At 39.5% G+C, this 15,510-nt stretch overlaps 1 protein-coding gene across 2 annotated transcripts in view; it reads right to left on the reverse strand.

Annotated features, from left to right (window-relative positions):
- Positions 1-5,258: 5,258 nt before the first annotated feature.
- UNC80 (unc-80 subunit of NALCN channel complex) overlaps positions 5,259-15,510 on the reverse strand; it is a 159,903-nt gene continuing 149,651 nt past the window's right edge. Inside the window, exons 61-65 of one of the 2 annotated variants that reach the window (XM_087819608.1) lie at positions 15,073-15,129; positions 8,593-8,674; positions 7,561-7,672; positions 6,753-6,952; positions 5,259-6,023 (exon numbers count right to left, since the gene is read on the reverse strand). In XM_087819608.1, coding sequence (XP_087675734.1) covers positions 5,757-6,023; positions 6,753-6,952; positions 7,561-7,672; positions 8,593-8,674; positions 15,073-15,129 — 718 coding nt within the window. In that variant the 3' untranslated portion in view covers positions 5,259-5,756. The remainder of the gene's footprint in view (positions 6,024-6,752; positions 6,953-7,560; positions 7,673-8,592; positions 8,675-15,072; positions 15,130-15,510) is intronic. The other variant, XM_087819609.1, reaches the window with a different exon arrangement.

A 15,510-nucleotide genomic window follows, 5' to 3' on the forward strand; every position in this document is an offset into this window, starting at 1 on the left:
GACACTGCCTTTTCCCCTTAGAGTCTTCCGGACTCTACCGGAAGCAGCTGCCTGGTGAGGAGGATGTCCCGCCTTCCGCAGGGGCGGGGCTATAGCGTGACAGTATAGGGGCGGGGCCTCGCATAAAGCCCCTGCCTCTGACCTTCGTCTTTGAAACACGCCTTAGCCCTCTCAGAATTAAAGGAGTTTCTTAATGTTTTCCCGCTTTACATTCCTGTAATTTCTTTTCCTCCTTGCCCTTGCTTTACTATTGGTTTCTCCATCGTTTGTGTGCCTTCCCTTTCCTCTCCGTCTCCCGTTACCCTTAAAAAACAAACCAAAAGCCACTTCGTCCTTACAGCTCTCTCCTTGAGCTCGTCGCAGGAGCTGGAGGAGTCAGAGTTCGGGCGGAATCATAGCTCCGCCAGACACTAGCCGGGTTAGGTAAACCAAAATTACTGTTCCACTGTAATAAGGAGTAAAAGGCATGTATTTGCGTGACAGGAGTTGCAGGAGACACAGGCTCAGGTACAACCTGAATTGTGTTCCGCTGAGACAAAGGGGAGGCTGCCTGATAAAAGGAAAGTTCCTGCCCAAGTTTCCAAGTAGGCCCCTTTTATGTAAATGAGGTATCCAAATCCATGCACTTCTGATTGGTCCGAATTGTGAAGTCCTGATTGGTCATCATTACTCATCCTGATTGGTCATTACGGGCAGTTCTGCTCTGACTGGGCGGGTCTTAGTCTATTGGTGGAAAGAGGCGGCTGCTCATAATCGCTGACTCGGCAGTTACCTGGGCGGAGCGGAGCGCGGGAGCCGGCGCCAGCCCGAGGCCCCTCCAGGTGGACGGAGAACGTGCGTCCCCGTCGGCAGGCGGCCCCTAGGCTCTCATTTCACCGACTTACGCACGGACCATAACATACGCCAGGCCCATCCATGCTGTTGCAAGTACCGCATGATTTCACTTCTATGTGGAATCTAAAGAGCAAAATAATAAACAAAATTGAAACAGACTCCTGGATGCGGAGAGTGGGAGCGGTGGTTGCCGGAGGGGAGCAGGGTGGAGGGACTGGGTGGGAGAAGTGAAGGGATTAAGGACAGGTGGGTCGTGGGCAACCAGTCACGGGGCTGTAAGGTACAGCATAGGAAATACCGGCTGTCGTGCTGCCTTAGCTACGTATGGCGCCCCGTGGCTACTGTAAATTTGGGGGGAACACTCTGTACAGTGTAGGATTGTCTAACCGCCACGATGTTCACCCGAAACCAATACAAAATTATATTGAAAGTAAACTAATTGGAAAATTAAGATACATAAACTGCAAAATGTGGGCCCTCGGTTGACCGTGGGGAGCCCATCTCAGCAGACAAATTATTTCTTGGGGTTCACATCAAATGAATCTTTCTTCTCCTAGTCCACAGTGACCTGGACGGTCACTTCTTGCCTCACCTGTTTTCTCATCTGTTAGGACAGTGTCCAGTGTTCAGGGTTGTTGTGAAGATGAAGTAAGCAAATCCAGCACATAATGTCTGGTGTTCAGAACAAAATGATGGCGGTTATCAGGACTACTCTTGCCTCATGCCTCTCATATTCTTGGTTTTTCCCTCTCGGGAATACTCCTTGACAAATTGCAATCTGTTTATTTACTGTTCAGACACAATTGAGATATGAGAGTGTCTATTCTTCTGCCAAGTGTGTCTAGAGTCTTTGGGTCAGGAAAAGACAGGAAATACAACCATGTGAGGAAAAAAAATGGATTTAGCAAGAACGTACCTTAGAGGGTAAAGATAGGGCACTTTGTACTCTGTATAAAAGGCAGACTGGTAGTAACTTGAACCTCATGGTGGTTCTGGCCACATTCAGAGGACAACCAGGTCCTCAACATTCCTCCTGGGAAATCTACCAGTCATTCCAGGTCATCACCTGGGGTATCTGTCTCCCAGTGTGCCCATTCTGCTTTACTTTGAAAGTTAAGGGTGGAATGTATGAGTAGAATGGAGCTCAGATGGGGTTGGAGGAGAGACATCAAGGCACACTATAGGGATCCAAAAGGAATACTTTCCTGAATGAGTTAAACAATTCTCTATGTTAAAAAATGAAACAATCAGTCATCTTAAATGTTTTTAGATTTACTTTATTATATATGTGCATATTCAAACACAGAAGTCTTAAAATCTTTCATAAATATCTTCCATAAACATTTCAGTATTTATTCATATGCATTTTTTCCATGCTCTTTGGTCATCCAGTATTCATAAGAGACTTGTTAGTCATCTGAGGGAAGTTGGTTGTATAATCAATAATTTGTTTTTTACCTATAAAATGGCTAGTAAAGGATTTTTATCCTTCGGTCACAGTGACTATTGAAAATATTATGGAGGTACATTGATCTGTAATGCTAAGTGATCTTAAAATGACATAAGTAAATTTGCCTTAAGCTTTTCCAGATATATTCTACCCTTAACTTGTTTTTATTGTCCTGAGTGTCAAACCAAACTCTGTTTCTGAATTGCTGCAGTTGAGGCCCACTAAAGTAAATGAGGAAGTGGGGTTTTCTACTCACTGCCAAGGACAAACCATGGAATGAGAAATGTGAGGTCACAGGCCACAGCAAGACTCAGTGTGATAGCAGCAAGTTCCAGAGACTATTAAAGTATCTGGTATAACTTGAGGAAGGGTACTTGTGTTTTAGACTGTAATTCTGTTTCTGACCCTTTCTTTCCTGAAGGTCCCTATACATACCCTATTCTCATCGCAGATACTCTTGGAGTTGGACAGTGCAGTGGAGAATGTCCTTCCGTGGCTAAAGGGATAGATACTAAAGAAGGGAGGAGATGTCACACTGCCTTAGGCACTCTTGGAGGCCTGGAATAGGAAACCAGCTACTTACAACCTGTTCAACAGGCTCTGAGCAGACCCCCAAACATCACAGATTGTTTTCCCCAGCACTGCCATGTCCAATTATGCCTTTTGACACTAGTTCCCAGTGCCTTGTTCCAATGCACTCAACAACTCAGTTTCCTTTTTTCTTTTTTTGGAAAAAATTGAATAGTTTATCTAATAGAATTCTAGAAAGCAGCAAATGTTGAAAAATGAAAGTAAAATGTTTTGCTATAGAAAATGCTGTACCCAGGATTTGAACTGCTTTAATTGAAACTGAGTAGTATGAATCTATACCTACTATCATGGATGATACGTGTTTATTCCAATTTCTCTCAAAAGTGAATTTCTGAAAAAGCAACCTCTCGGTTAAGTCCAATATTTTTATAGGTGGGAAGTAGGTGCCTGTTTTAATTTTCCTCTAAACAAGATAAATATCATTAAGCATTGTAGCTTAAGAAATGATCTAGTATTACCAATACTGCATTTATCATATATAATGATTTTTAGTCATATACTCAATAATATTTTGAACACTGCAAAAAATTGCTAATTACCTTAAATGTTTTTCTAATCTTCCACTACTATTTTTTTAAATATTCCTTCAAACTCCAGGTAACAGTATTCCTGAGAATACATCTTGTGAAAATCTTATGCACATACACATAGGTACTTTATCAATTGCACATAAACATTCAACACATTACATTCAACACATTTAAGGGCACCTTCAATGGAACAGATGCAGACATCTGCAAAATCTCAGCAGTCCCAGTATGAAAACATTCCCACTCTACAAGGTCCTGCTTCTCAGAGTGGAGGCTTTTTTTTTTTTTTGCAAGGTACAACAATACTTAGCTTATTGGAAAAGTTTCCAACAGACTTCCATAACACCAGAGTGAAGGCGTCAGGCTAAAAGGCAGACAGGTCAGCATAATCATGTTCAATACCTTTTACATATAAAGGTATTTAGGATTCTTAGGAGATATTACACAATCTTCTTTGACCCCTTTACTTTTTAAATATTTTATACAATTACACATAGAGAATTTGAATCAAAAATCAAGTAACTGGAACAAAACACAGACATATAGAGACTTATATAGCTCAGACTCTTGTAATTACCAAACATAAGGCCTCTAACACTAATTGAGCAGCATAATTTTTAACAGGCAGAATACATCAGCTTAGAAAGAATCATAAAACCACTTACAGGTATATTTCTGCACTTGGGAATTAATTCAGCATTAAGTGTCAATGTTCTGAAAATATTGTAAAACATAAAAGAAGCTTCTACTTTCTAAAGCTGTTTTCTGAAGCTTTAGGTTTGAAATTTTTTTTGTCCATTATCTTTAACTCACAGCTATCTTTCATTCTCATAGTAAATGGGACCAAAACCCCAAATTATATTTGAAAGTACAAATCACAATATAAGCAATGCCTATTTAATAAACGGTTCTAACAGAAAAATAATTTTCCTTTGTGATTTCAGTGGGTTTAGTAGGTCTTCTCTATATATACGTATACTTTTCATAGTCAACATAGTCAGTTTAAGCATATAGAATGTGTTCTGAATTCATTGCAATGCAATCAAAATCTGTATTTAACTTCAACTGGAGGACTAGAAAACACACACACACTCACACACCACCACCATACCAATTTAGATATGTAAATGAGCTTTTATATGCTTAGTAGTTCTATAGCAGTTTTCTAATGTAAAGTGTTAAAGTTTTGAAATTCAGTTTTGAACTATATTATACTAAGCCCTATTATAGTATCAATAACACACTAAGTATGGCCTCATAAGCCTTTTAAGTTTTATGCTTTTCTTGAGTAACTGAACTTCAAGTTAAAATAAAATTCACAAGCTGACTTTGTCTATGAAGAGATTGCTCACGTTATGTATTTTTTCTCATAAACTCAAATGTCTAAAGGATCATAAGAATATTGTTAGCATTGAGAAGTTATTTTAGTGAACCTATTCTAACAACAATAACTTTAATATCTGAAAATGCGCCCTGGAGGGCAGGCACTACTGTAAGGAAAGTGATCACATTTTCCAATATCTCCTAATCCTGGCATTGATGTAGTCAGGGCTAGAAGTAGGAATATCATCTCTTTCTAGTGATCATATTTAGATTTAGTTTTATTGTCATATAGGTTAAGTTCTTCTTAATTCAGAATTAAGTCTGATAATTTCTAGAATATTCTCTCTAATGTGATTGATTATGAATGGAATGATATTATGGCATTAGCAATCTGATTTACAACATGCAATAAAAATGATGGTTGAAAAATAAATATGGAAAAGTCCACAGCTCTAAAAATAGTGTTTTTCCTTCTTTTAAATGGCTGTATTGTTGATCAAAACAAAAATGGCTGCGGGCTTATTCATTATTTAGTTTTCCCCAAACTAATATTTTCCTTATTTATTATTTTTATGTAAATTTCTACTTGTACGAAATTTCTACCTGATTTAATATTTTTGAAACTATAAAAATAAACATTTGCATGAAATGTATGATGTGGATAACCTCAAAAAATTGTATTCTCTTTTAGAACATATTATTTGCTAATATTCCAGGTAAGCAGCTCTGTAACAGTATATGTTTGTAACTGCTCAGGCCTTCTTGAATCATAAACAGTGTGCAAATGGCTCTTTCCCCTTATTCCTCTCTGGTTTTTATGATCTTCACACAAATAATCTTAGCCATTGATTTTTAAAAGATGATTATGAAACAATAGGCGCACTGGCGGCAAAATCTACTGAGATTTATGTCACCTATTGGCTATAAAGTGCTGTTTTTTCATCTTTTTCAAGCAAGAGTATTCAACTTTTAGCAAAGTGACCCCTCCCACATTTCATCTACACCTGCAACTCTTACACGATACAGAACTAAACATGTGACTCATCTAGGTCTACACCAGTCTCCCCCAGCTCCGTGGGAGTAAAAGGGAACTGGCTGGACAGCAGGGGGTTCTCCATGCCATTTTCTTCACTGATGTGAAGGACAGTGTCTCCGTGCTGCAGGAGGATGGATGTCTCAAGGCCTGTGAAGTCATCAGGGTCTGAGATTTGAGTCGAGAGGGGGCTGTGTGCCGCAGCACCCTGCACTTCTGGGTCTTCCTTCTTTTCTCCTTCCTCAGCAGGGAGAGTCTCACTCTGTGATCAAAAGGTCCGTAATGTCAGGGAAAGTCAGAATGGGTGCTCGGGAGGAGTATCAAAAATGTTGTCCGGCCTTAACAGGACAGGGAATTTCAAGGCTAGTCCCAGTGCTAGCCTTTGTTACGTGTGAGACCCTTCCTTCTTTCTAAGCCTCAGTTTTCCAGCCTGTTGCGTGAGCATAATTTTTGCCGTTTACCTTGTAGACTGTAAAGATAAATGAAATCATGGTGCTGCAGTGTTCTTTAACCATTAAAGACTGCACAAGGGTATACAGTAATAATATTACCCCTTAGCTTTCTTTAGATACACATGAGAAGAAACTGAAATTCATTTATAAAAATCAAAAGAAGGAAAACATCAAAACAATGAGGAAAAAGAAGGCTCTATATTTAAAGGCTGCATATGAATTGGTAACTTCTAAAAAACTGAACTGTCTTTATATTATATATGGTTTTCAATGGTTATTTTAGCTGTGTAATATTTTCTCTTAGGTTTATCATAATAAAGAATACCAAGACTTCTCTTATTGCTCCTTAAGTAAATATATTCATGGCCATCTACCCGATACAGACTTTCTGTTTCATGATGATAGGACCATTGTCTGCCTGGCTAACAAAATGTTACAGACCCAGACTTAAATTATATGAAATAAATTTGCATATCCAAGTAGTTCCTAGACAGAAGTATGCGGGGAGCAAGCCTTGCCTGTTTCTCTGGCGCCCTCACCTGCTTGGGAGACAGGCTATGAAGATCAGCAACAACAATGGCGGGGGAAGACGTGAGGACTGGTTTGTCCATTCCTTCTGGTTTCCCAGATGGAGCTGGGCTGCAGCCTTGTGGCTGGACTGTGGCAGGAAGTGTGTCTGTTGGGGTGCCTGCAGGCTCTGGCTGAGCCTCAATGAAGGTCACAGATCGTTTCTGATCCGCTGCAGGTCAGAAGTAAAGCAGTAAATAGAGGGGAAATACGTAGTCAGTGCTTAATTCGCGTTAACCAGCGTCTCCTGTCTTTTCTTAGTAAAAACATTGCTGGTTTATTAATAAATGAAAGCATACTTGACTATTATGTATATATTTTGATTTCATCTTCTTATAAAAAGTAGGATTTGGGTAGAAAAATCATTTTTACATAAACGGCCTAAAAACAGGATTTGCATAGAGCATTAGGTGAACATGATCATCACTCATAACAATTGTCAACAGGACTTAAAAGTCCCCATTATCGATCATTTCTTTGTCTTCAATAAGATGTATAACAAACCCAGTCCCTGGCTCAGGTAAAGAAAACACAACCTTCTATAGTCAAATCTCATAGCATTTATAGTTTACCTTGGACTTTTCCATTTCTTTAGGTTCTTGAGGGTAGGGATGGGGGTTGGGAAAGGTGAGAAGAAAAAAAGGCACTAAAATTTTCTGGGAAACTTCTTCCCTGATCCTAGTGTCTTCCCAAAGTGGTGCTTGTCTGCATGAGTTTCTGCGGGCTTACCCGGGTGAGTTGTGTCAATGGTATAATCAGAAGGGACACAGGAGGCCTCACCAGACGGCTTCGTTTTAGGTTGAATGCTCCTCCGGGTGGTTGACAGCCGAGCCCCATGGCGGTTTTTGGAGTCAGTCTGAGTCTTCTGACGTGACAGTAGAGGACGTCTTAGCTAAAGAAAAAATGGACAGAATGAAGCTGCTAAGAAGGGTCTAACTGCCGGGGAGAAAACAGTGTGCTCCGAGGATTCTGACTATGGTTTATTCCTTACGTTGTGGTCTCTGCGCACTCATGGTTGTTCCTTGCGTTTGTAGCTGGGAAACTTCTTTCTGTATGTTTGACTACAAGTATTTGATTCTGGCATCCCCTTTAAACAATTCTATCTCCTAATTAGTACTCCTTTGTATATCCTAAGAACACTAATATAATTTAAAATACCCAACGGGAGAATTTCAGTGAATTTTAGGATACAAAACTAATAATTCTTGCTTACAGATTGGTCTTTGTTCATCTAAAAGTTGCAGTTGAACATATGCAACCTCTCAAGAGGAGGTTGATGCAAAAAACCTCAGATATTGGAGAAGTGTCTGGTGCCCAAATCAATGCTGGGATGCTCCCACCAAAGTAACAGTGCAAAGTCTCGTTTCAATTTTCATTTAGAGAGTAATGTAAAGGTAACTCGCCTAAGGAAATTCGTAAAGATCATTTTTACTTTGGTTTCAGTTTAACTTGTATCATTCATCTTGAAATGAGGAAGGAAAGACAACCATGTCTATGCCTCTCTATGAAAATCAACTTTATTCCAAATCTTCCGGGGTCATGAGTTTGGCTGGGAAAAGAAGTTTCTGCGTAGGGAATAAATAGAAGGGTAGGCCCACTCACTCCACTAAGTAATCAGCATTGCTGATGAGCTAAGAGAGAAGCTAAAACCTCTCAGATGGCTCAAGCACTTACCGTGTTTTAAATTTGCTCTGGTCTGCTTATGTCGGGTGGCAAGAAGGCAAAATATAATCTTAATATGCACAGACATTCAGAATTGAGTAGAGCCCCCATTTCCTGGGTGGCCCCCCTGCCCGTCCCGGGTCTGCTTACCTGCCTCAGGCCCCTCTTCCTCCCCAGCGGCTGCTGAATGAGGAGGTTCTGTTGGCCAGGTTCGCTCTGCACGCTTGCCACCCTGTCAAGCACCAACAGTGTCAGTGTATCTGGAGACAGCACAGAAGACCATCCTTGGGTGGGTGTGAGCCCAAACCACTTACATGAAACAGTCACTTCAAAGATACCACGGATCTTTGAAGGAAGTTTGGGAACGAACCCCTGAGATGGGAGTTTTCAAAGGCTTGGGAGGGAAGACGAGGCCTTGTAGCCCCAAGCTGCCAAAATTGAGATTCTCTTTTCAATCACGGATGCCATATCTATCATTCAGCAAAACATCAGTTCGATCACACCCCTGGTTTGGAAACCACCAAAAGGTTCAAGATGTCATATTCTAATCTCAATTTTTTTCCCCAGGGGAGGGATAAAGGTGGTGACAAACAAACACAAACAACTCTACCACATGGATGGGAACACCTTTTTGAAAATTTCAATTTAAATGAAAGTAAGATGGACGAATATCAAACACATCAGACACAGAATTCATTTGGGTGAAGGGGTACATTCAACACATGTTTGCAGCCTGAAGTCTCTGTGACTACTGAGTAAACAAATAGTCACATGGGTAGACAAGTGTTTTTTAAAAAATTGGTTTTAGATTTAAAAGGCTGGCAAAGTAATCTGTCAGTAAAACTCAGAGGAGAAATTATTAATGTCAAGTAGCTGCACTCAGACATATCATGCAGTTTATAAAAGCAACAACCTGCTCCCCCCAAATTTGCTGTGTATGTGTGTATTTTATATGCAGAAATGACTACTGGCAGTGGTCACTATTTTAGTGTTGGGTGAAGCTGGAAAAACTGTCATGGGCCCATGATCCCTTATCATTCTGCATGCATGTATAATAGGTGTTTATAATGGCAGTGGGGGTGAAAAAAGGAAATGTATTATGCCCCAGAGAACGTTGTAATCCTGTGGATGATGCCAATGTGATTATTTGGTTTATGGGTAATTAATTCCTGCTTTGCCTTTGCAAAAGGAGAGTCATCTAGAAATAGTTTTTAGAGTAAAATACTCCACAGAGGAATCCAGAGTCAGCAACTGTCCGGGAAAAAGAGAGAGAGACTATATTCATTCATTTTCATTTTAATGAGCTATCTAAATGCCCAGCAGCCGTTGTAGGGAGAGAAATTGGTATCTAGATGGACAGTCAGATGTTTCCCCTGTTGTATTAACAACTGGTTAATCATGACTTGGTCGACACAGGAACATCTGTCACTTTAAAAAAGTCTTATATTTCCACTAGAGGAAAACCAATGATTCCCAAATGGAGTTTATCAAAGCTTTTATGAAGTAAGGATGTAATTATATCATAATTAGACCATTTGGGATAGATAATGCAAAGTTCTGTAAGGAGTACCCCAAACAGATGTTTTTAGAACTTTCTTATTCTCCTAAATATCAAGTCCAAAAGAGCAGTGTACATTACTTTTATACATATATGACCTTGTACCATAATTATGATCTTGCTATGGAAGACAGAAGATCACCCCAAAGGAACAATGCAGTCAATTCTGAAAAGCAGTCCAGACTACGTTGCTGGCATGTTTGAAATGACATCTCCTTATTAATTATACATTTTAACATGTGTCTTAAGTTGGAAAGAGTATTCAATTACCACATGCGCAAAAGTAGAAACAAGTTTCTCCCAAATACCAAGCAAAGCTTTCATTGAAATGGAGCCTTCATTGACATCCAAACGTTCCCTCAGTTCCCTCAGCCATAAAGGGAGGTGAGTACTTACCACCTGCCTCCCGGGAAGGCAGAGAAAAGGTTAGCTGATGTAAGATGGCTTGAGCATGAAGAGGAATGTGTACAGCATGCTTCCTTGTTTTACATTTGATATCTGTAGTGAGTTTATTGCTTTTAGAACACTAAAAGGGAGTGGGCAATCAAATGTTTTGATAATAATTGGGCAGAGAAAATGAAATCGAGGCAGTCCACTTGTCTCTTTTCATTCAGTAATCTGAGAGTGTGAGGGAAAAATGGCGCAAGAAAAGAAATACACATCACTCAGAGAGTGTCAAATGTCAAAACATAATGGTAATTTCATGATGATAATTCCAAGGGAGGATCGTAATAAGCATCAACATTTTCTCTGTGGATAGAGAGGCGTCTTTCTAAGAAATAGAAAGTAGCTGTTCTATGTAAATGATGTAGCATTTCATCCATGGAATGCGCACATCAAAGGTGAATTTGTAGAGCATATCCTTGGAGGAATATCCCAGCTAAATTCTCCCTAAAAATGTAATGCTAACATGTTTATGTCTGGGACAGCAAAGTCTGGCTTAACTGTGTGCAGTTAGGAGAAGTTAATAATAAAAATTACTTATGTAGAACATGTTTCTGTTTTGGGGTCTGTGTCAAATTGGAGTCCCATATAAAACGTAGTCCAATTTAGCTTCTTTCCACATGGTGTACTCTTTCAGTCATCTGTAGGATTTCCTATGTGTGACCATACGTGTGTGATACTAAAACTAACCAGGAAAAGACCAAGGTGTTGGCCCTAAGCACCTCTCCATAGAAAACCAGTCTCCTGAAATTTTTAATCTTGGGAATGAGAAATGGCTGATTTCTACTGTTTTCCTAAATAAAAGGGCAACACAATAAAGGTAGTAGCAAATAAAACTTTCTAAGTCGAAGCTAAAATCATCCTTTGTATTTTTAGTCACTGAAAACATCACAGTGGGAAACCATAGCACGATCTGGATTTTAGAGAAGCCGATGCTTGGGGCTTAGCAGAACTGGTGAGACTCAACTGTGTACAAAAAACAAAGACATCTTCCTCAAAATGGAAGGAAGGCATTTATAAGCTAGGGAAATTTAGATAATGTTAGAAGGACAATTTTGGCACAGAGTACCTCTTTTCCCTTGTTTCAGCATGATGGCTGGATTGTAGTGTGTAAATATATATTTATTCTCTAATGAGATATATACCTAATGGTATTTCTTAAAAGATAGGCAAACAAGGGGCCATTCAGTAATAAAATAAAAATTCTTATCACTCATCTCAAATTACCAAAAAGTTTATGGATTGAAATATATTCTATAAATTAAAATTTTAAGTGGAAACCCTGGGTGAGGAGACTGGCACATAGAAAATGAAGTATTTTTATTGCTTTAATCTGAATTTGTAGTTTCAGTTTTAATGTGGTTAGAGAAATCTAGAGGTGGAACACAGAGCATAGCCATTTACTCTGAAGAATTGCCCTGGGGATGAATAAAATCAGCCCCAAGGAGCCATAAAGCACTTGCAGAGGACAGGGACTTCAAGAATAAACAAAATCCTGCTTTTCCCTTTCCAGTAAAATATTATTGCTTAAAATTTACTCAGCCTCCACAACATCCAAGAAAATGTGTTTTAAATACCATAGAACTTAGAGATTAGAGGCTTGAATCAGATTAAAAAGAGAGAATAATTTGGATCTTAGACGTCACACAAGAACTGATATAGCAGTGACAAAGTCTGTATCTGTATATCACACACACATTTTCTTGGTCATTAATTCTCAGCTACATAAGAAGGTGGTTTTAAGTTTTTTCTTTATACTTTGAAAATTTGGATGACCATGAGATGGGTCTACTAAATAGGTTATTTTTATTTTGTCTCACCCAGACTATAGATCTTGTTCAAACTTGAACTACATTCTTATTTTCCACTGTGATTAAAATTATCCTTATGGAATTAAATAGTGTAAAGTCTTTTTTAAAAAAATTTGAGTTAATTATCAATTCCTGCCTTTTAAAATCTTCTAATATGTCCAAACAAAATCTAATTCTCAAGTATAAACATCCAGGCTTGAGTGCTTGACTATTTTTCTGGAGAGGGAACTATGGTCCATGGTGTGTGTATTTGGGGGTGGGCACAGGGAGGGAACATTCCCAGTGAATTTCTATACCTCTAAGAGCAACATTCTTATCAGAAGAGAATTCTTCCATGGAATATGATTTCAATTTATTAATTTCTAAAAATAAGGACTCTTTTCTCCATAGAATAATGCTTCTAACAGGTTGATATTTCTAGTCATGAATCTTTAAAAGAAGTCAGCTAGCACAGGTTTAAAAAAAAATCTTAGAACTTTTCAAAAAGTCTGCAAAATTGTTATTTTTTTCCATCTCTTCATCAGGTTATCTTGGCTTCTTCCTCATTTAGCCCTCAGATGACCTTGCCCACTTTGCCTAAAACAAGTGCTCTTTCAAAAGCAAATCCCCAGAAAATTAACCAAAATATGGGGACTGTAGGAAGGAACTGGCTTTATGACTCTCCCTTAGACATGCTTCCTGCTATTCTCTAAGCTTTGGTGCTAGACTTTCCTTACAACTACTTTGGGTGTGTTTTTTATCCTGAGTGCTCAGGTGTGTGCCAAACGTGATTTAAGACTTTAAGAGTCTGCAGCTTAGAGAAGTTTCATGCCCCAAATAAGAAGGCTGCAAACCAACTATAACAAGTGTATATCCTGTTTTATCCCACCTCTTAGTAAATGCCAAAAGTTCCTCTCCTCCAAAGAGAACTTGATGACAATGATGAAGCTCAAGAGATACGACTTGCAGTGTATGGCAAAGGTGGGTGTGCTGCCGGCTGGTGGAAGGCCTCTGCTTTAATAGAATTAGTTAGCATCTAGAGGGAATGCCTCATCTTCCAGTTTCTTAAGGACCAAAACTGAATCGGAGTGACTAGGTTGCACCCAGAACTAAAACACATGGGCTATGAGAACAGATCAACAATAGTTGGCCTAAAGCAACCATCAAAGTCCCAGCATGACGGCTAATTCAGTTGTAGATAACATCTACAGCTTTGGCTTTGAGCCAATCTCATGTAGCAAGAATGTGGGTTTATTCCTATGGACACTGGACCTGGGGCAGATTGGATTGGGTTAGAGAACTCCAAATCAGTCATTTGAACCCTGATCCTGCCAGAGAGGGCCAAATGTGTCCGAGAGTTTACAGCAAGCCATTCAAATCCCTGTCTTCTCTCACCAACCCTGGACTAGTACTTTATTTAACAGGAGTAGCATTTGGCCTAATTAGAAAAGCCCTCAAAGTTGGCCAAGTGGAAGGCTAATTTAACACTTTCTCTTCTCAAGAGGCCACTGACATTATCTTCTAATCTAAGTTCTCCTGTCTGATGTGTAGTATGAAGTATTTAAGAAATGCATTCTTTGAAGGCAGTGGCCACGGTGCTAGACATGGTTCTGATCTCTTCGAATGCTGTGAACAATGAAGGGAAACCGTCTTGAGGACTGTTTGGTTTTTGCTCATCCCCAAAGCTCTTGATAGTGGAATTAAGTCTGCACTGTGTGGCAGGTCCAGATTTACCACCTATAAGAGACTGATCTGTCAAGGCAAGGGCTCGCAAACACAAATGAATGTCATGAATTATGGGTCCAGTAAAAAAAAAAAAAAAAAAGATACACCTGATGATGGATAAAATTTCTCATTTTCAATTGTAGAAGAAAATGTGAAATCTGTACAAGATGCAAAGAAAAACAAAGGACAACCTGTCACGGAACGGCCTCTCAACATTTCCTCATCTTTGTGATAAAGCAATAAACACAGGTAGATTGTACTCACTCGGTAACGCAAACCTGAAAGGGAATGTTTTCTCTGGAGATGGAACAAAGGCCTTCTTAGAATGAACAAGAAGCATTTCCCTTAATGAGGATTAGTTGAGAGGTGTGAATCAACAGCACAAGATTAGGAATGTTTGACGTGGTATATCTGAGTGTTAAAGGTGCAGTCCCCCTTTCCGAAGCTTTAAACCAATAGCCAAGACTTTATATTGTTTGCGCCATAAACTTCTCTTACTTACCAAGAAATGTTTGTGTCTGCTATTTCATGGCAAGTTCTGGAGTCATCTTTGTGCTGGGACAGACATTCTTTACATAAGTGTTGTTTGAGCAAGCTGCTCTAATAGCCTAAGCATGCATGCATCCAAGAGAGGGAATTACATAAGTTGTATCTACATTGCTACTCTTGGTATGACATCATTATCTTCTTACCATCCATGGTATTAGCTAAAAGACCTGTCTTGGTTGAAAAAGGGGTTCCTGATGATGGAGAGTTGTATTGGCTGGCTTCTGAACAACATTTCTTAAGGAATATGAGTGTGAGAAGGAATGGTTAGATGGCATAAATTTAATATTTGGCATATCGAACATTTTAGATGTCCATGGGGCAAGCCCCTGAAAGAACTCCATAGATTTTTCTTTTTTAGTAAGCTTTTGAGGCCATTTGTGATTGGGCTCTGTAGCTGAAGGGGCTACACCTTTGACTTCCAGGCTTGTGTGTTCATGAGCAACAAAGGGCAAGAAATGGAAATAGATATCAAGACGGGCTAGAGGAGACAGAGAGACGGAGGAGACAGGGAACAGCTAGTTTCCCAGCACAGACACCAATAGACAGGTAGCATTGACACTGTACCTAGAGAGGCTGCCTTCGGCGGCCAGGCCCTGGGAGTCATCGAGGACATTAGGTTCACTGCAGGAGGGGTAGGGAGATGAAGCATTTAGGGAAAGAAAATGCAAACAAATAAAAGAAAAAAGGAAAAAAGGCATGCAATTTTCTGCTTCCAAGAACTAAAAATAATAAATTTAACAGAACAAGGAAGGGAAAGGGCAGTCAACCATTTCACCTTGTGCTGGGTTTGTCAAGACATAGGACTCGAGGCAACGGGGGAGGAGGGACTTCGGATGAAGACGACTCTCAGAGGGGTTATTTACTTATTGGTCAAGAGTTGGGACTTAAAATGAGCTCCAAATAAAAGCATGAGCTCTGAAACACTTTGCAGAATGAGTTTGTACAAGATGAAACTATCATTCCTTCGGTAACCATTTGGCTGGGTGGTTTTTATTTTTAATC

This window comes from Miniopterus natalensis, chromosome 8, assembly GCF_054644295.1.
Source record: "Miniopterus natalensis isolate mMinNat1 chromosome 8, mMinNat1.hap1, whole genome shotgun sequence".
In the NCBI taxonomy this organism is placed as follows: domain Eukaryota; kingdom Metazoa; phylum Chordata; class Mammalia; order Chiroptera; family Miniopteridae; genus Miniopterus; species Miniopterus natalensis.